This window comes from Maniola jurtina, chromosome 10 (genome assembly GCF_905333055.1).
Source record: "Maniola jurtina chromosome 10, ilManJurt1.1, whole genome shotgun sequence".
Classification (NCBI taxonomy): Eukaryota; Metazoa; Arthropoda; class Insecta; order Lepidoptera; family Nymphalidae; genus Maniola; species Maniola jurtina.
In genome coordinates, this window is record NC_060038.1 from 561025 (window position 1) to 582276 (window position 21252).

Sequence of the window (21252 nt, forward strand, 5' to 3'; positions counted from 1 at the left end):
TACTCTCCGAAGTAGTCATAGAACTATTTGTATGGTAGCTTACACAGTAGCTCCGACTTCCGTCATCAGAGTTCTCTCCGACATCCGTGAAAATATCTCGGATGCGCCTCGGATTCAACTCGAACATAATTACGTAGATATGTCAAAGATGTTCCACTAAATAGCTAGGATTTCGATTAGACATGGGATTAGTGCGTACCTAAGCAATATCCGACTTCAATCCAAGTTTTTTTATAACCATATTATTTTCACTGACTCGGATCGGATGAGTACGTAACTGGCGTGCAGATTTCCTCACGATATTGGCGTACTTAATTGCTTAAAACACACATTACTTCGAAAAGTTAGAGATGCGTGCCCGAGAGCGAACCCCGGACCCTGTAACTAAAAGGCTGATGTGATCTTAACCACTAGGCTATCACCGCTTACTTACATAATACATTTTATTCAATACTCGAAGGCCTACTTAATAAATCTTATCATTATAGGTGTATTACAATAATACTGATTTACAAACAAAAGTCGAAGGTCGTATCGATGGTGAAGCAACGATTTCTTATCAGATGTTAGCTAAAGGTTTTACGCTAGATCATAAAGGAGGTTTTACAATGCCCCTGTTTGAATAACTGAGTAAAAAAGACTGGAAGTTTTCCAAGTAAAGTTTTAGTATTGAAATATTATGAAAGCACTATCGGGCAGATTCAACAGTATGACTTAAGTCATAATTAAAACAACTACACTGCCAGAAAACGAACTAAAAAGTAAAAAAAAATCACAAAAAATTGGTTGTCTGTAAAGTCGGGTTACTGACGATAGTTGAACGTGACAACAAAGGCCGATTGTGCTTCTTTGTCGCTCGTTCCGCGCTCTCGCTTGCACTTCAAGCCTTACATGGAACGCCTCAGAGCGAGGTAACGCCGCATGAGTCATGTTTTTTCGTGCGTGCAGCCGGCTCTATCGAATTATAAGACGTTGTCACGTCAAAAAAATTGCGCCATACAGCTACCATATTGATTTTTTTCAAACAAATTAGTATAGCCAGTATTACTCAGGATGATGTAAAAATTCTAATGATAATACATCCAAATCTGTTGAGGCATTTAGAACTCGTGTTGGAATTATAAAACTCACATTACATACATACATGAACCCTGAAATGCACGGATTAGACTCCTTGTTTTGGGCAATCGTATAAAAAATAGGTACCAGTTTTCATACTTTGTCTAGAATCTAGATGAAGCCCGCAAATTAATCCGTGCGCATTTGTTTTTGAAAACAACGTAGGATTTTTTTTTTCTAGAATACAAAGTAAGTACTTTGTGTCACTCTTTAGGTCTTTAATAATCCACGTTAATTCGTCCGTTACGGCGTATCACACTATATTATTATAAAGGCGAAAGTTTGTATGTGTGTGTGTGTGTGTGTGTGTGTGTGTGTGTATGTTTGTTACTCTTTCACGCAATAACTACTGAATGGATTTGGCTGAAATTTGGAATGTAGGTAGATAATATCCTGGATTAGCACATAGGCTACTTTTTATCCCGGAAAATCAAAGAATTCCTACGGGATTTAAAAAAAACCGAAATCCACGCGGGCGAAGCCGCGGGCATGTTCTAGTTAGCAATATATTGTGAACTTTTAAAAATACAAGATTTTGAAAATTTTTTCGTAGTTTTTTTATGGCATCTTATCAGTAATCATCAGTACTATCACGTCTTGTCTTCGTTTTTGCTAGCGTTCTGGTTACGTCCTGTATATTGATATCGACGTGTTTGTTAATGTAAAATCTTCTTAAGTCATTGTGACTAGCGTATTTCCTGCTAAGGCTTAGGTTGCGAAAATATTGTATTAGTAATATTGTCTATTAACAATTGAAACATTATATTGTTATTTCATTATTAGAGACTCCATTAGAATCTATGAGCTGCAAGAAATTACTATCAGCTGCACCTATTTGATATAAGAACTTGTAATTTTATGATATCTTCAAACAAAATTACTTACATCGAACTAAATTAGTAGATACCTGTATAAGGGCTTTTCCAAAATTACTTATTACATAACTTTTTCAGGCTTATTATATTATAATATGTAAGTATGTGAATTTCTTTATTCCAACATAACTTTTAAATGCCTAAATAGATTTGGATGTAAAGGGTTTTGTATCCTTACAATATGATCCCGAGTTATAATTGTTTTGAAAAAAATTCAATATGATGTATAGAATATGTTGACAAATTCAAGTGAGATTTTTTTACTATTTAGTTCGTTTTTTGGCAGGGCTGTCATATTTTTTTTAATTAATTTAAGGTTGCGTTCGTAGTAGTCCAAAACCAAATGTGTATGATCTGTTTTGAAACAATAATGATACACAAATATCCAAACATGTTATTGTAATTATGTGGTTATGCTCATTACCCTGATTGTTTGGCTTGGTAAAACGTTAGCGATTATGCAAATTAGCCTAATAGTTACAGGAGGATAACCAAGGCGTTAGACACGTTATTGACGATAGATGATAGTGCGATAATGTATCGATATGAGGAGCTTTAACGCGATTAAAGCTATCCACCCACTAGATAGCTTAAGAGCCCGACACCTAGCTAAATGTCCAGTGTCTTTATCCAAGAGGAAATTCTTGTTAATTTAAAAGATTTCTTAAAGAAAACATTTTCGTAAACATTTGGATTTGAAATTGTCTGTTTAAATACTGGGAGCATACTATTTGGTTTTGGCTTGAGAGTCCAGAGTCTACTATTCGAAACAGATTTGGCAGACTTTTGAGATATAATTTACTAAGAAAAACAATAGAATTGAAACTGTATAAATTTGTTTTTATCTTGAAGAAATAGTAGCTGAAAGATTAAATTCTAAGGCATCTAAGTTTCTATTAAGATCTAGCTTTATTGAAACTTTCAACGCATTTTAGCCAAAATACAGGATATTAATTAATAATGAATAATCTATTACTGTTATTATTATGGACGACGCACTTTAGATGGAAAGATAGTTGGTTCAATACATGTCACATATAGATTACCGTATGCAAAACTGCCAATTACTGACGGATGATGTAACGGTGTGCAAAACGATTTATTATCAAAAGAGGTCCTCAAGTACGTCGGGTGCAATCTGGGGCAGAGAATTTTGGGCAGCATATATAAGGGTCACTCTCGTCCTGAGGACCATCAGTTGAATACCAGACGTGATACGAAAACACTAAAAAATGCAAAAAATTGTAAGTTGCATAAGTGTGCAAAAAAGTACATTAATCATTTTGTAATTTAAAAAAAATTGACTTAACAGGGCTCTCTCCGTCACTCGCTTCTGCTCGCTTCATACAATCGTAGTTCCAATTTCATTTGAATATTAAGCAACCAAAGTCCATGAAATTTTGCAGACATATTATAGAAACTAATATCTGTGTCTGTGGTGTTTTAGATTTTTCTAAAAATATGTAGTTTTAAAATTACAGGGGCTCAAAGATTTGTATGAAAATTTTTAAGGCCGCGTAACTTTGAAACCGAATATTTTAACAGAAATCTGGAAAACCACAGACATAGCTATTAGTTTCTAGAATATGTCTGCAAAATTTCATGGACATTAGTTGCTTAATATTCAAATGAAATTGGAACTACGATTGTATGAAACGAGTGACGGAGAGAGCCCTCTTAATAATTCCTTGGATAAACAATTTTTTATTAAGTAGTTCACGGAAAAAATATAATAATTCATGTCATGATAAAAATAATTTTTATCTATTATTATTATTAAATTATAGTTTATAACTACTTTATTTTTTATATGAAAGCCATTGAAACGTGGAAAATCACCTACTGTTTAGAAAATTTTATAAAACAAAAGATTACGAAATCATCTCGGGCATATTTTGCAATCTGATTACTACATTATAATTTATAACTGATCTTGAAAAACTTATAATAACTATACTGTCTTAATGCTATCGTACTTTTTCTATAAAAATATTATGAAAATGCTAAGTTTCAGCCTATTTAAATGATTAATTAGCAAGATCTGTCATAATATAACAAATAAAAAGGAAATTCTCAAAATGCGACTCATATTTTTATTGCATTTAGTTTTGTATTTACCCGACTGCGGCAAAGCCAAAAGGAAGGGTTATGATTTTAGCAGTCTATGTATGTATGTATGTATTTGGGTATTTTAATTTAATATTTTGTTAATTTTCAGATAATCATCAATGCCATATTGGCCATCGCAGCCGCCGCACCCGTTGAAAACTTGACATACAATACCTATGTGCCTCTATCAAAATCTACCCTAACATCTAGCAGTCAATCTATCGACCATGGCAGCACCCACGTATTACACACCCCAGTTATACCACTATCGAAATCAACTTTAACCCATAGCACACAAACAGTAGACCATGGAAGTACCCATGTTCTACACACACCATTATACATGACCCATAACGTCGAATACCATGTACCGCTAGCAAAAACCACATCAACAAAAAGCAGTCAATATATCAGCCACGGATCATTGTCCCCTGTGGTTCACTCGTACTCGCCAGTGTTGGTTCACTCTGCCCCTGTCGTGTCGTACAAAGCCCCCACGTCAGCGATAACCCATCACAGCTCCACTGTACATGAAACTGTACCTGTAGTCAACTCGCTGTCTTATTATGCTTTACATTAATGTTTATGTTAATAAATGATTATTTTAAAAAAATGTGTATTTATTTTATTTGTCTCGATTGACATGTTCCTGGTATTTCGAAGGGTGTTTATATTTAGTGATCCTTGGTTCATTCGTACTTGTACAATCGTGGTTCACTCTGCCCCTACTGTATTTCACAAAGCACGTTCCTTGTGCTCCATAGGTTTTCACTAGACTCACAATAAATAAATACCATGTTTTATAAGACAAAGTTAAAGTTCTTGAGTTTCTTGGTACTTCTCGGTAGGAATGGCCTTCCGAACCAGGGGTAGATGCTTTTAACGATTCGAAAATAGGTTGGTACTAATTGTACAAGTTTAAATAAAAATACATATATTTTTTTACCAGCTGTGCCCGCGACTTCGTTCGCGTGGAATAGTGACGTAAATTGACATAACTTTTTTTTATTTATGAACCGATTGACATGAAATAAACACTAAATGTTAAGTGAAGCTTACTACAATATATTAATGAAAACCGTATCTAAATCGAATAAGCCGTTTCTGATAATAGCGTGCACAAACACACAGACAAACAAACAAACAGACAAAAAAAATTAATAACAATTTCGGGTTCGGCATCGATATAATAACAACCCCTGCTACTTTTTTTTATATATTTCCATTGTACAGACACCACTTTTCTACAATTTTATTATATGTATAGATTAGGTAGGATATTGTAGGCACGCGACAGGTCGAGATGGCAATCGGGTTGGGGACGCCCCGCACACCACACAGCCCCCGTGCTAACCCGGTGCGGGATAGCGCGGGTGTCGTGCTGGTGTGCGGGGCGTCCCCCCACCTCATGCCCCGATTGCCATCTCGACCCGTCGCGTATTATAGGCGTAACAAGGTCGCCGAGTGTCAATGTCCACGCTTCGCAACATCATTATAAAACATGGCGACAATGGGAGGACGATCAGCAACTATGGAATTCACATTTCGCCACCGGTTCGTAATGAGTGTAGGACGTAGGTATTTATTGTAATTTGTAATGCAGCTACAAATCGCTTTAGAGAGTTCCGTAACCACAAGGTAAAATTAAGGAGTCACTATCTCAACCCATCCCTAGAGACACCAGGCCACCATGGGTATCCTCTTAAAATGAGAAGGGTCCAACACGTTGACCAGGTGTGAATTGGTTAAAACCAATTAATTATTATGGAATAAAAGCACCCTGCCAGAAACTTTATAAAGTTAAGGGTGTCTGGCAGGAGGTTGCCACGATACTAAATCTCTGGCAATGCATGACGTGATCCATGCTTCCACACTAATATTATAAATGCGAAAGTGTGTCTGTCTGCTACCTTTTTACAGCCCAACAGCTTAACTGATTCTGACGAAAGGTACAGAGTTAGCTTATATCCCGAGGACGGACATAGGCTACTTTTTATCCCGGAAAATCAAAGCGTTCCCACGGGATTCCTAAAGACCCCATCCGCTCCACCGATTTGTATGAAAGGTACCGAGGTATCTCGACATCTCGACATCTCGACCTGTCGTGTACTATACCTATTTCAATGCAGCTGTCATCATCAGCGAATAAGGTACAATAACCACTCTACTCAATGTAATGTAACCACGTATAACGACATGATATTATCCAAATTCAACGCGGATGAAAATATTGCATGCAGTTTATATTAATACTAACCTAATGCTAATTGTTTCAGCCTAAATAGTAAGATGATTGCTTTAAGCCTTTAATCTTTTTTGAAAACCAGCTTAAAATATCGTTTCACGGCCATTCCGTAGTGTTAAGACCTCAGTAGGTATTTCTCACAAAATTATCTGCGATCAAAACGCGATGTTTGATAACACGCGAACGTGCAATCATGTCGAAACTCACAGCTGCTATACCAAAACCTAGTTCTCTAAAAGGCTTTTGTAACATAATACACCTCTACCTGCTACTAAAATAATCATCACCATCATCATCAATCGATAAGCATCCACTGCAGGACATTGGCCTTCCACACACCACTGTATCCGCCTGAATCTATCCAGTAGGGGGTCTTCTAATGCTGCGCAATGCGATGCGAGGTCGCCATTTCAGCACCTTGAGACCCCAACCCTATTTGATGTTATAGCGGCCCTAGAAATACACATTTTGTGACAACTCTCTACCTATGAGATTGAAATTTGAAATTGAAATATGCTTTAACACCATCATAAAAAGAAACATAAAAACAAAATATTACACAGCAAAATCTATTGTTCATGAGATATAGCCCGCTAACAGACAGACGGACGGACGCACTTAGTAATAGGGTCCCATTGGCATCCTTCGAGTACGGAAACCTATAATTTAATGGACTAAAATAATTACGGCTCTAAGCTTTGTGGTCTGTCAAAGCCAGACCTCTGGCTTTGTCGCTCGGGTGATTTTATCGAATATGAGTGGGAATAGGCCCTGTATAAATAAATCTAAACTCATATTTTTATAGACTACTATTTTTGACACAGATCAATTATTGCGTTTTGAAAATCTAGTATAACTTTCCAACTCAACGTCACCTGTGCGAAAATCCATACTAATATTATAAAATGAAAAAGTGTGTCTGTCTGTCCACCCGTTTAACAAATTTTGACGGAACGTGGTACAGAGTTAGTTAATATCTTGGGGTTATTTTAGGATAATAACTAGCTATACTACTATAACTATAAAAAATTGCTATCGTTTTGTATCGCACTCCTTTTCCAGTGTACTTGTATAATATTATGTTCACTGCAGTATTTCAGTGTCACATTTTTTTACTTGAAAACTTGTACTAAAGGCTAAAGTCACTGATTTCCGCAACAAGTTAAGGTACTTAACCTTAGAGTAAAAAAATTAAATTAAATTAAACGAAAAACTAAGTGGTGATAGTCTAGTGGTTAAGACTCCGGCCTCCTAATCGGGATGTCGGGGGTTCGATCCCTCTAATTATTTAGTCATGAGCGTTTTAATTAAATTAAATAACTTTAAGCCTCAATATCTCAACGGTTATAGGAGTGGACTGAATTCCGAAAGGTCGGCGGTTCAAACCCCAGCCGTTGCACTATTGTCGTACCCACTCCTAGCACAAGCTTTACGCTTAGTTGGAGGGGAAAGAGGAATGTTACAGATATCCATAATGTTCTCAAAGGTGTAAGTCTATCTATCTGCACTTGACCAGCGTGTTGGACTATGGCTAAACCCTTTTCATTTAGAGTAGGAACCCGTGCTTAGTAGTGAGCCGACGATAGGATGATGATGATGATGAAATTTATAAAAACTGATACTGGTTAACCTACGCACTAGACGGGTGCTAGACGGGTAACGGGTCATTGAGAACAAAAATTTCAAGGGGCTGCAATTCGCTTTTACCATTTCACACTCAAAAACATTGAACAGGATTTTTGATCAAAATGAACCATCTAGTGTGTAGTCATAGAGGTCATTGCCTAAAAACGTGTTAAGGTTATATAAATAATAATCCTTCTTATTACTTTCACAGTCAATACCACTAACCTACTTCCTAAATCTTCAACGAGGCCAAAAAACACTCATGTTAATCCATACTAATATTATAAATGTGAAATTGTGTCTATCTGTCTACTAACTTTCCACGGCCCATCTGCTTAACCAATTTTGACCAAAAGCACAAATATAGCTACTTTGAGATGGCCATAGGCTGCTTTTTATCCCGAAAAATCAAACAGTTCCCACGAGATTTCAAAGACCTACCTGTTTAACCAATTTCGATATTGATACAGAGATAGCTTGTATCCTGGAGACGAACATAAGCTACGTTTTATCCTGGAAAATTAAAGTGTTCCCACGAGATTTTAAAGACCTGTCCTGTTTAACTAATTTTGACGTTTGATACAGATATAGCTTGCATCCCGAAGACGAACTTTTTATCCCGGAAAATCAAAGAGTTCCTACAAGATTTTTACAAACAATCCACGCGGACAAAATCACGGGCATAATCTAGTTTAATATTATAATTATGAACCACACGATATTTATTCTAATTAGGCGTATCGAGTACATGGTAATATTGTATGTTGTGTGTGTTGTATGTATGTTGTATGTATGTTGTATGTTGTATGTTACGTAAGTTCAACTTGACTGAGTGAACTTGGTCCTACTTGGATGAAAGCGTGTTCGCATTTATATATTCGTACGTATCGAAATGTACAACTTTAAAAAATCAAGGAGGTATGACGGGGAAAAATATTATGTGTGGATGTGGCATCGATAAATTCACTCGTGCAAAACCTGACTTTGATTTTTAGGGTTCCGTACTACAAAAGGAAAAATAGGACCCTTATAGTATCACTTTATTGTCTGTCTGTCCGTCCGCACGTCCGTCTGTCAAGAAAACCTATAAGGTACTTCCCATTGACCTAGAATCATGAAATTTGGCAGGTAGGTAGGTCTTACAGCACAAGTAAGGGAAAAAATCTGAAAACCGTGAATTGGTGGTTATATCACATAAAATAATTAAAATGTGTTCATGAACATACAAAGTTTTTTTAATTTTCAAAGCCAGACAATCTATAGCAAATGCGGTATCATATGAAAGGGCTTTATCTGTACATTGTAGAACAGATTTTCATTTATTTTTATGCATAATCGTTTTTGATTTATCGTGCAAAATGTCGGAAAAATACCCAAGTACGGAACCCACAGCACGCGAGTCCGACTCGTACTTGGCCGACATAATATAACGTCGAATTGCAATTTCACTCAAACATGCACTAGCGAGTGCACTTTGACTTTGTACAGACCTAAGACACTGTTAAAACGAGACAGCGTTATACCGCTGGTATAAATCTGTCTCGTTTTAATAGAAACTTAAGCCTAAGCAAAGTCAAAGTGCGCTCTATAGCCTCAACCTCAGAGACCTCGCTTCGCTTGGTTAAATAATACCTTCTCCAAAAAAGCTTTAATATCGCAACTCCCTCATTACTCGTCAAGTATTCGAGGCCCATTGTAAAGTTTCGGCGACCGGTATAAATACGGCGGGCTGAGGTCCGATTGTTAGATAATTCGGCAAGCTCGACTCGACTACTACATCCAACAACAAATCCAACAAAACAACATGCAGGGACTCGTAAGTTCATTTTTGATTAAAGACTACCTTTTGTCCGCGACTTCGCCCGCGGTACAAACGTAATTATGGCTCAAAACTCAAAAAAAAACACTCAAAATCATTTATTCAAAGTAGGTACTAATGTTCATCTTTTGGTGGTCATAATTGTTAGATTTGTAACATGATAGAGAAGTGATAATAATAATAATTAATTAACTAAACTTAAAACTAAAGCTACGAGGGTTTCAAACGCACCAGAGTCTGGGAAGAGCCCACAACAAACGCAGCTGGGTTGACTTATGTTACTTCTGGATTGAGTAGCTTCCTAATGGTGCAAGAATTATCAAAATCGGTTTAGTAGTTTCAGAGAACCAACAAATACTTGTAAAGCTTTCCTCTATAATATTTGTATGGTAGAGTGTTTTTAATGGGATTGATTCATGGTGGATGAATGGTGCCAAGAATACTGGCTGCATTTCCGCGTTGGACAGCCCGGCTGATCCTCTGCAGAAATTCTTTCTTTTTCCTTTCCTGATTATATTTTATTACTGATGTTACCTTTGAATTAGCCCCATTAAAATTTATTCACTCAACTATACTAATATTATAAAGAAAAAGATTTGTTTTTTTTGTAAAGACCGAAGCAAAGACCATACAATTTTTTTACAAATAACAACGTTGGTAAGTAACTAGGATTTATCATTAATTTCAACCATACAAAACATGTTTACGCTTGCTTTACATTCTTGATTTTATTCTACAGGTTGTATTCACCGCTCTCCTGGCCTGCGCCGCCGCCGCCCCTGGCCTGCTAGTGGCCCACCAACCCGTAGTGGCCGCAGTCCACTCTGCCCCAGTAGTCCACGCAGCAGTGCCAGTCGTGGCCTCCAAAACCACCATCACCAAGAGCAGCCAGCTTGTCAACCACGGATCCCCAGTTGTCCACTCCGTACATACTCCCATCGTAGCTGCTGTCCCAGTAGTTCACTCTGCCCCGATAGTTCATGCCGCCCCCATCGTTCACGCCGCCCCAGTAGTTCACACCGCCCCAGTCGTCGTCAAGACTGTCCCATCTGCGATCGCGCACAGCAGCTCTCTAGTTCATCACTCCCCCATCAAAACCATCCCCATTGTTTCAGTCCATTAGATAAGTGTTGATATAGTATACGATCGTTTAAAATAAATTATTTCCACCCCTTTATTTTGTTTTTGATTTGTACTACTATTATTATTATTCACATTGCCTCAATTTTTAGGTAATTATAAAGTGTAAATGTGTTTGTTTAATGGTTTGTCCTTCAATCAGGCCGTAACAAAACATGAAGAAGTAGATAAAGACCTGTAGAGTGACATAGGCTACTTTTCATCCCGAAAAACTAAAGAGCTTTCACGAAGTTTTAACAAACCCAAATCCACACGGATAAAGTTGCGGGTAGGAAGATAGGTTTACTAGTAAATTTTTTATGGATCTTTTTGTTTTTTAACATAAAAGACAAACGCAAAGATGACAAAAAACAAACGAATAGGCTTTGTTATTGTATTTATTTAACTGTCTTATATGAAGTACTTATTGATTTCATCATTTTTCATAACACGATAGAATCAGCAAATGAACGAAATATTTATTTGATTGCTAGACAGAATTTGTTTGGAATGTCTGTTTGCCTACTTGTTCTCTCTATATAAAAACGTAATTACATTTCTACGTATTCAATCGTGCTTTGGAATTTGGATAAAATTCAATACGTTGTTTCCATTTAAGCGTACAGAGCAAAGTCGTTACAGAACTTTCAAATTAGTGATATTTTTTGTTTATCTTGCTTCGCAAGTGAATCACTTTTATTGCTATAATCGAAAGATATATTACCATTCGATGTACCTACCTATCTTTGAATTCAGCATGATAAACCCTAACTACAAAAAAATATCGCAGTCTGTGCCTCAATGTAATTATATTCAGCCAAATTCAGCTTTAAATCTTTTTCAAAAAATCTTCTATTAAAGAACCCGTTACTTGTTGGATTGTTTGGATGGATTATCATGCGATGATTAACAACCGATTATAGGCGTCCACCGCTGGACATAGGTCTCTACCTATACGCCATGGTTTTGTGCCACCCGATTTCAGCGGATCCTTGAAGTTTCTCGTTTGATGACATTTCCCAACGCTGCGCTTTCTGGTGCGAGTTCCCTATTCTAGCACACGGGGACCGCCATGTTTGTCGGTTTTTCGAACAGTAGAACCTGCCTATTGCCTTTGTAATGCGTTGAGATATGTCGGTTACTCCACTTCTTCTACGGATCTTCTTATTTCATTTTATTTATTATATTTTCGAGTATTTGATGCTTCTAGTAATATGTTACTCTGTGACTAAATGTAAACTATCAACTGTGTGCATCGAATATTTTAACGAAGAGGATTTCTAAAAACTTTTATGGAAAACTTATGTTGGTACATAGGTACCTATTAAAAACCAATTAAAAAAATGTTAAAACTGATAAGTGGTTTTGCACAGCTGGGCAACGGAGAATTAAAAAATAACTCAGACCCACCAAACTACCCAATTTATTCCAGAATAACTCCCGAGTTCTAAAAAAACCGCTATCCAAACATAGTTTTTTTTTACATGTTTTGTTTTGAGAACATAAGAGTAAGGTGTGCCTGGGGTCAAACACCCGACTGCCTGAATCCCGTCTTAACCACTAGGTATCTTCAGTTCAAGAGTGAATAGGCATCTTCTAGGCAAGACTGCGCCATCTTAGGCTGCATCACTACTTGCTAGCAGCTCTCATAACTGATTGCAGCCAAGCGCTTTCCTATAATTGAAAAAAAAAAAAAAAACTAGGCTTAACTTAGCTAGGCTAGGCTAGGCAAAGGAAAATTTCACTAAATATTTTCCTTATGAACCACGGCGTAACTAAATAATTTACATACATTTTATACCTAAGTTTACGTAGAACCAGTTGCGTCACTTTCATATAGTCGAGGTGTCATGGCGTCGTCAGAAATTAAGGGCATTCCTGCCCATATGAGTGTCGGGTACGAATTACTCAGATTCTAAAGTTTATATAAATTGGTGGAGTCTGCAAAATTTGTCAGTTAGAAATTTCGAGACCTTTTGGTTGGTTCTTGGTTGATTTTAAAAATGTTTTTCGTGGTGAGTACTTTTTTTTTTAATTTTTTAACTAAATACGCACATTACCTCCTAACTAACTAATTGTTATTCAAATTTTCACCACAAAAAAAGACAGTCAACTTAGTGATAACAGGTGTTAAATTATCCAAATCAATTCAAGTGGGAAACAACCCCAAAAACTTGCTTAATTATGTCCCTATGTATAACTAACCTACATGGTAAATGGACAAGTCATATTATATTATGTATTTGTAAGTTATAGTTATGGTGGTTTATAAAAACCACGCCTTTTAACCGACTTCAAAAATTGGCCAAGTGCGAGTTGGACTCGCACACGACGAGTTCCATACTATAGTGCAAGACATAACACTTATTTTTTTTTATGGTGGCCAATACCATAATATTATATTATTTCTTTTATTTCCAGCTAGCACTCCTCGCTCTGGTGTCAGCAGCTATGACGGCACCAGCACCGGCACCCATTATAGTCTCTTTTCACCATACGCCCATCCTCCATACATCTCTGGTTCACACCCCCATACTGCACACCCCTGTGATACACCATGCCCCGGTGGCGGTGTCCCATGTCAGCACCTTCTACCATCCAGTTTTAAGCCACTTTCATTCGCCGTTACTGTGGAAAAAGTGAATTTTTCCAGCACCGAGCACAAAAAACTGCAGTGGATTTACAAAATTTGAAAAATTTATAATGATATTTGCGTTGTTTTTTTTGGCTTTAATTAACTGATAGGTACTAAATCATCCAATGAATTTTAAATAAACCTGTGAAATTAATGATCAACGGGTAGGTGTACGGAATATAACTTTTTTTTATAAGATAATATTATATTTTTTTAATTGCTGCTCTATCCAATCAACAATCAAATTAAAATATTTTTTATTCAACCATACTTTTACAAGTACTTTTGAATCGACAAATGCAAAGCGTCAAAGAAGAACCAGCAATAAACTCGGCGGTTGCTCTTTTCAAAGATTTGATAACATATAGTTACAATATTATACCATAAACATATAAAAGTAATTCAAGGCCCGCGCATTTCTGGAGCGAGCTGCAGGTCAAACTCACGCTCTTTTATCATTTTATTCATTTACATAATCTTGGATTGTATAATATCCTTTTTTCAGGAGCATTATAATAATTTTATTTAAACTAGGTAATTTTAACAAAAGGTTTAAACTTTAAACCATGCCCACATGGAATGGTTGGCTGTATATCCACGCTGGACAGCCAGGCTGATCCTTTGCGCAACAAATTCCATTGCATGCGGTCATGATTTGTACAGTCGGTAATTAGATAAGATTAGTTTTGTTTTATTGTAACTGTATATTATTATTAATATTGTTTACAAGGGGCTTTGAAAAATGTATTTATATATTAGTACGAACTATGTCTGTACATTGTACAATTGTAGAAATCTTATTAAAGGTCAAAGTATGTAAATTTTATAATAAAATATGATGACATTGTGACCCTATTAAAGATCACGAATCATGAACTATGACTACAATAAAATAATTATATTAGTAAGAAAATTGTAAATTATACAATAAATAAATTATGAATTAAACAATTATTGTATTATTTCCGAAAGTTGTATTTAACTAAGACCAGAAGAACCTATGTTGTGTAAAATAAAGGTACCTACGCTGTTTAGGCGGCAGGAAATATTGTGTACATAGACCTTTAGAAAGAGGTTTCGGCTTCGTAAACCGTGTGTCTGTCACTCATACGGCTATGTGACGTTTTGTCGGTCTCCACGACAGAGACAACGCTCTACGAAACCGCTATCTCTTTCTTAAGGTCGTTGTAAAATATTTCCTGCCGGCTACTATCGTCGATTCGAGGCCCGAACACATTATTTTGAGCTTTCTGAGCTAAACTCAATTATTTTTTGATCCCAGGGAACCTCTCTACGAAATTTCAGCTGTCTAGGTTCAAGGGTTTGGGCTGGGGTGATGATCAATCAGTAAGTGAGTTAGTCACTTTTCGTTTTATATTTAGTTAGATATTATTGTGAAAGGAAATCTAAAGTTCGTTTCACTTTCAAGGCGGAGAAATCGCGAGGCGCCGAAATACGTCCTCATGGAATCAAAAATGAAGCTCGATTTTCTATAAATGAAATCTGGAGAAATGTAATAAGTACCCAAGCTTGAATTCCCAGACTATAAAGTGACCTAGATTATCTAGTGGTCAAGTTAGTATTTAGGTTATTGGCCAAGCATGGCTTATTAGTTATTCCCTTGGGCCGGCAAAATGCGTAGGGTTGCTAAAACAAACCAAAGAAAGATAAGATAGAGATTTAATTTAATTTAATTAATTAAGTATAAAAAGTTTATATCTTATCTTATACCGAAAGAGTTTTGGTAATAATTGAATAAAAAATAATTGCATTCATAAATAAATTAATCACACTGATGTTATAAAGGCGAAAGTTTGTAATGTGTGTATGTGTGTGTGGGTGTGTTTGTTACTCTTTCACGCAAAAACTACGGAATGGATTTGGCTGTAAACAAAGATAGCTTATACCCTGACTTAACACATAGGTTACTTTATATCTCACGTTCCCGCGGGATTAAAAAACCTATATCCACGCGGACGAAGTCGCGGGTATCATGTAGTAATTAATAAATAGAGTAGTACTACATAGAGGGCGTTGTCTGAAATGGGTATGGGAATAATTTTAACATCAAACAGACTAAAATGAACTTTTGACAGCCCTAACAGTCCTGTAAGTTTCTCAGGAGAGCAATCAATGTAAGCTTAGCAAAGCGAATGAAGTTCAAACGTACCTATTGTAAGGGAAGTAGAATCGATTGATGTGCTCTGATACACATGCTAATAGATGGCTTACTAATTCCATCTAACGCTACGAGTATGTTCTGGATAATTCCACCTAGTGGGAGGTCTTCTAATGATGCGCTTTCCTGCACTTTGGGACCCTAACGTCTATTGGTTTTTGAACTATGTGCCCTGCCCATTGGCACTTCTAGTTTGCAATCCGCTGAGCTACTTACTCTGTTTTTCCTACGGATCTCCATACTGATTTGATCACGTATAATTTTAATACTAGTCAGACTAAGTTTTATTGTAATACTAGCTGACGCTCGCCACTTCGTCCGCGTTGATTTAGGTTTTTCGAAATCCCGTGGGAACTCTTTGATTTTCCGGGATGAAAAGTAGCTTATGTGCTAATCCAGGATATTATCTATCTCCATTCCAAATTTCAGCCAAATCCGTTCAGTGGTTTTTGCGTGAAGGAGTAACAAACAAACATATAATGTGCACACACACATACACACACACTTTCGCCTTTATAATATTAGTGTGATTTTCAATTTTAAAAAACCCCGACTTTATTAACTTAACTTTTGACAGCCCTAGACCCCCACTAAGTTTCTCAGGAGAGCAATCAATGTAAGCTTAGCAAAGCGAATGAAGTTCAAACGTACTTACCTATTATTGTAATAGAAGCAGGATCGACTGATGTGCTCTGGTACACCATACTAATAGATGGCATGGCTCACTAATTCCATTCAACGATATATTCTGCAGACATTGTAATGTAAATAAAGCAACATGTAAACTAATAAAGGAAATAATACATTGCAGGAATCTGACTGTGACCTACTTTTACTGCCTGACTACATAGAAACATAATAAATCTATGCCTGGCAAAGTATCGTCTGTAGTTGAATTCGCCGTCGAAAAATGGCTGTGTGACAACTATGCAGATGCATGCAAAAATCTCGTGAGAACTTTTTGATTTGCCGATGTACGTACAACAAACTTCGAAATCGGTACAGACAGGCTTTTAAAAATTTCGTGGGAACTCTGATTCCCCGAGACAAAAATAATCAGGTTCTTTTAGGCAGGCTTCGTGCTTTCCGAAGCACGGAGGACACAAAAAGGCCTGGACTTAGAAAGTCGATCACCCGTCCGGTTACGGACTTTGGTCAATGTTGCTTAACAATCAAAATCAATTGATGTGTGTGTTGTCATAACTAGGCCACAAGTTCATCAATAATAAATAATATCATCATGATCCATCCATAGCGTCCACTACTGAGCGCGAATCTCCTCTCAGAATGAGTAGGTATAGGCCATATTCTGCCACGCTGGCCCAGTGCGGATTGGTAGGCTTCACACACCGTAGAACATTATGGATTACTTTCAGACGTGCAGGTTCCCTCGCGATGTTTTCCATCACAGTTAAAGCCAGTGATATCAATTGCTTAAGACGCACATAACTCAGAACATTTGTAGTGCCCGGGATCACTTATTATTATTTTGACGATTCAAAAGCATTTGAAAAAGTTTATTTGAATAAAAATGTATTCTATTCTATTCTATTCTATCAAACCCCTGACCTTCCGAATAGGAGATCGAGTCTTAATCACTAGGCTTTCATCCCTATATGTAACTTAAATAAAATATATTCAGTTAGTTATCATGTACTCGTCAATAATAACAGGTTATGCAGGTAACTATTCATATTTTCATACAGTAGGTACCTACCTTACACCTGTCCCTTGGCCTATAGCTAATAAACTCTATTAATATATCAGCCTTGCCTTTGACATTGCTACTAGTAAAAGCAGACCCACTTTATATACGTAAGGAGATATCAATGTTATAGACATTTATTTTCTGTATCAAAACCAAAAGTAAAATGTATTGAGAAAAAGCATTTAAGCCTTGTTCCTCAAGTAAAATTTTCATTAGTCTTCTCTATACATACCCATACTAAGTTTGTCTGCTATGGTTTTCACGGCTTAATCACTGTTGGAAGAATCTTGATGGCATTAGGCACTGAAATAACTTGTATAGAAAAGGACATCATCATCTTCAACAATCGATAAGCGTCCACTGCTGGACATCTCTTGTAGGGACTTCCACGAGCTATAATCTTGCGCCGCCTGAAAACAGCGGCTCCTTGCGACTAGTTTGATATCATCTGTCACCTAGTGGGGAGTTTTCCAACGTTGCGCTTACCGATGTGAGGTTGCCTTTCCAACCTTGAGTCCTCAACTTTATGTATCGGTTTTAGCTCTCTCCATCACCCACTGCGTTACTCTGAGCTTTATAATATATATAGTCTTTATTTTAAAGAGTTTTTTCCTTTCGGAATATGTCACTTCGTAAGGCATCTACATTTATAAAACCATCTACTGGCGTAAGGTCTTCTTGTACAGCAGCAGAGCCCTAGCCTCATCCGACAGAGGTTGGGATAGGGCGCCGTTACAGGCACAGCCACTAATCTGGCGAAGCATGGGAAATCGAGTAAATACCTCCCATCTCTCCGCCTCGTTACGAACACATTCCACTAATAAGTGGTGTACGTCTTTGGGACTGAGCTTTCTTATAAGGCCCATAGGTAAAGACCATGTCTGGGATCCATAATATGTCTTACACATTACTAAATAATACTTAATGTGATTTAGAGAAAGGCTTGAGACTAAATTTTGAGATAATATTGGAACTAGGTACTACCTATCTATTTAATATCATAAAACGGCTAGAAATCACACCCAGTGTACTGATAGGCTTAGTTACGCACCTAAAGAAGTCTTATTTCATAATATTCCTGCCAGGGATTCCAACCCACAACACCCTTTAAAATCCAATCATCCTAACCACTAAACCAAAACGTTTTGTACTCATGAGTAAATGAAATGTGATTTAGATACCTAATGGTTCGTGACCGCATTATTGCGGCTAACCTTTGAGACGACATTGGAACTATTAGTACTATTGGAACTACTAGTATTTCTTATGGTGTACCTGACTAGGATAGTACGAAATGACACCAAGTTTAGTACTGATTAAGGCTTAATTAAAAACTTACATGTAGAGTTAAAAGTCTATCAGAATAATCAAAATTATTTTAATACGACTGCTTAAAAAGGAGTATTTTCTATGTGAGTTTATTTTTTCCACCATAACTTCTAAATGTCTGATCAGATTTGAATGTATGGGGTATCGTTAGAATTCTGACATCATCCTGAGTGACGATGGCTATAAGTTTATGAAAAAAAAAAACCGGCCAAGTGAGTGTCAGACCCGCGCACCGAAGGTTCCGTATTTGAGTATTTTTCCGACATTTTGCACGATAAATCAAAAACTATTATGCATAAATTCGTGTATTGTGCAAAATGTTGGAAAAAGTACCCGAGTACGGAACCCTCAGTGCGCGAGTCCGACTCGCACTTGGCCGGTTTTTGGATTTTCATTTACTTACTGCTGCGTGACCCTGCTTCTAGCCATGTATTATATCCTATATCAACGGGAAGTACACATTCTTGACTGACAGACAGACGGACAATGAACTTGGTCCTAACAAGGGTTACTTTTTCATTTGAGGTACGGAACTCTAAAAAAATGCAATATCGTTGTTCTAAAACGCAATAATAAAGTGTCAATGGCTCATAATAATTACTTATAATGATCAATTTCCCTATTACTAAACAATAATAATAATTATAAATTACGACACCATTCGTGTCCATTGTCCTCTTAGCTCTGTGGTGATGCGCCATAAAGGCTTTAAAGTGCTATATAAAAATAACTCGTCAGTTAGGTATATGCTTACAAGAGAGCCAGCTGTCCATCCAAGATGACACAACACTTGATCATTGTAAGTTAAACATTACGAAATAATTAAATGAACTTATGATTTCCACTTATTATACCCCTTTATACAGGTTTCTTTTGATATAGGATAGTTTTCCTGAAGTCAACCTGATCCAAATACCTAACCTCAGTTATCCATCTCAAAGTACCATACTGATATCCATACTTAATACTAATCCATACTAATACTATAAACTATCCGATTCATCCGCGTGGATTTAGGTTTTTAAAATCCCTCGGGAACTTTTGATTTATCGGGATAAAATGTGGTCTATGTCACTCTCCAAGGTCTTAAAAATCCATGCAAAAAATCACGAAATACTTTGCTACGTTACAAACAAACAAACACACTTTCGCATAAGTATAATATTATATGGGTAGTAATGCGAAAAAGTGTCTGTATGTATGTATATTACATTTTAATACCCCAAACGCTTATCCGATTTTGACAAAGTTTGGTACAGAGATAGCTTGCATCTCGGAGTCTGCTTTTTAACCTGGAAAATCATTGAGTTCCCAGTGTATTTTTAAAAACAAATTCCTGTCGATGAAGTCGATTTAATCAAGCAGAAGGGAAAGAGGAAAAAATCATTTGAAAAATTGCAATACTAATCGATTTACAGATCATTTGTTGTAATTATTATTATGAGTCTTTCTTGCAGCTGTTTGCTAACAATGGTTTAAACCAGATAACTCACTGTTGTATTATTATGTTTCTATTTTGTTATCTAAAAAATCAAATCAAAAATCAGCCAATAAACGGACTTACTGTGTTTAATGCGGCAGTTAGCACTCATATATATTTTTTTAATTAAAACGAGCAGGCGGGTCAGATAACCGCCGCCCATCAACATTTGAAGCACCAGAGGAACCACCATTACGTTGCCGGCCTTTGAGGAATATTTTGATCCGCACCTTGAATAACCCCATGTAGTAATGTATTTTGTATTGTTTCAGCTCCTGGCAACTCTAGCCCTGGGAACAGCATTGCCTGCACCAGGATACCACGTGTCAGTCCACTCGTCGCCAATATACCAGTACGAGTATCCGGTACACACAGTGCACAAGATACATAGTGCCCCGTTGATTCACACCCCTGTGCATTCTCGATTAATACACCCGATACACAGCGCTCCCTTAATACATACACCTGTGCATACTCGAATAATACATCCGATACATAGTGCTCCCTTAATTCATACTCCTGTGCATTCTCGAATTATTCATCCTGTGCACAGTGTGCCTGTTGTGCACACACCTTTACACTATGCGCCTATTTATAAATACAAATCTCATTATCACGTGTATTAAAATAAATAAATATTAATTTATTATATTATTTTGTTTTATTCTTTTAATTGCTTTGATAGTGACTACTGGTTATCTCATTTTCTCTTTTAAATAATAAAAACCAGTGAGGTTAATTACCTCATGTGGTTACATTTTTACATAAAGATTCAGTTTGGCTGTTCAGTGCAGAAATGCAGCCAGTATGTTCTTGGTACGATTTTACATGGGCATGATTTGTGCAGGGTTTGAAAAGAAGTTTTTAGGGCTGCGTACTTCAAAAGGAAAAACGGAACCCTTATAGGATCAGTTTTTGTCTGTCTGTCTGCCTACCTACCTGCCAAATTTCATGATTTAACGGGAAGTACCTTATAGGTTTGCTTGACAAAAACGAAAAATGGACAGAC

At 36.8% G+C, this 21252-nt stretch overlaps 2 protein-coding genes across 2 annotated transcripts in view; one reads left to right on the plus strand and one right to left on the minus strand.

The window, feature by feature from the left end:
* The window catches only part of LOC123868687 (neuropeptide SIFamide receptor-like), a 124433-nt gene that overhangs the window by 14604 nt on the left and 88577 nt on the right, over nt 1–21252 (minus strand). The gene's annotated exons all lie outside the window — the stretch shown is intronic.
* On the plus strand, nt 9779–10916 carry LOC123868689 (A-kinase anchor protein 14-like). The gene is made up of 2 exons (XM_045911240.1): nt 9779–9790; nt 10533–10916. Exons 1-2 carry the CDS (start codon nt 9779–9781, stop codon nt 10914–10916), a joined length of 396 nt encoding a protein of 131 aa, XP_045767196.1.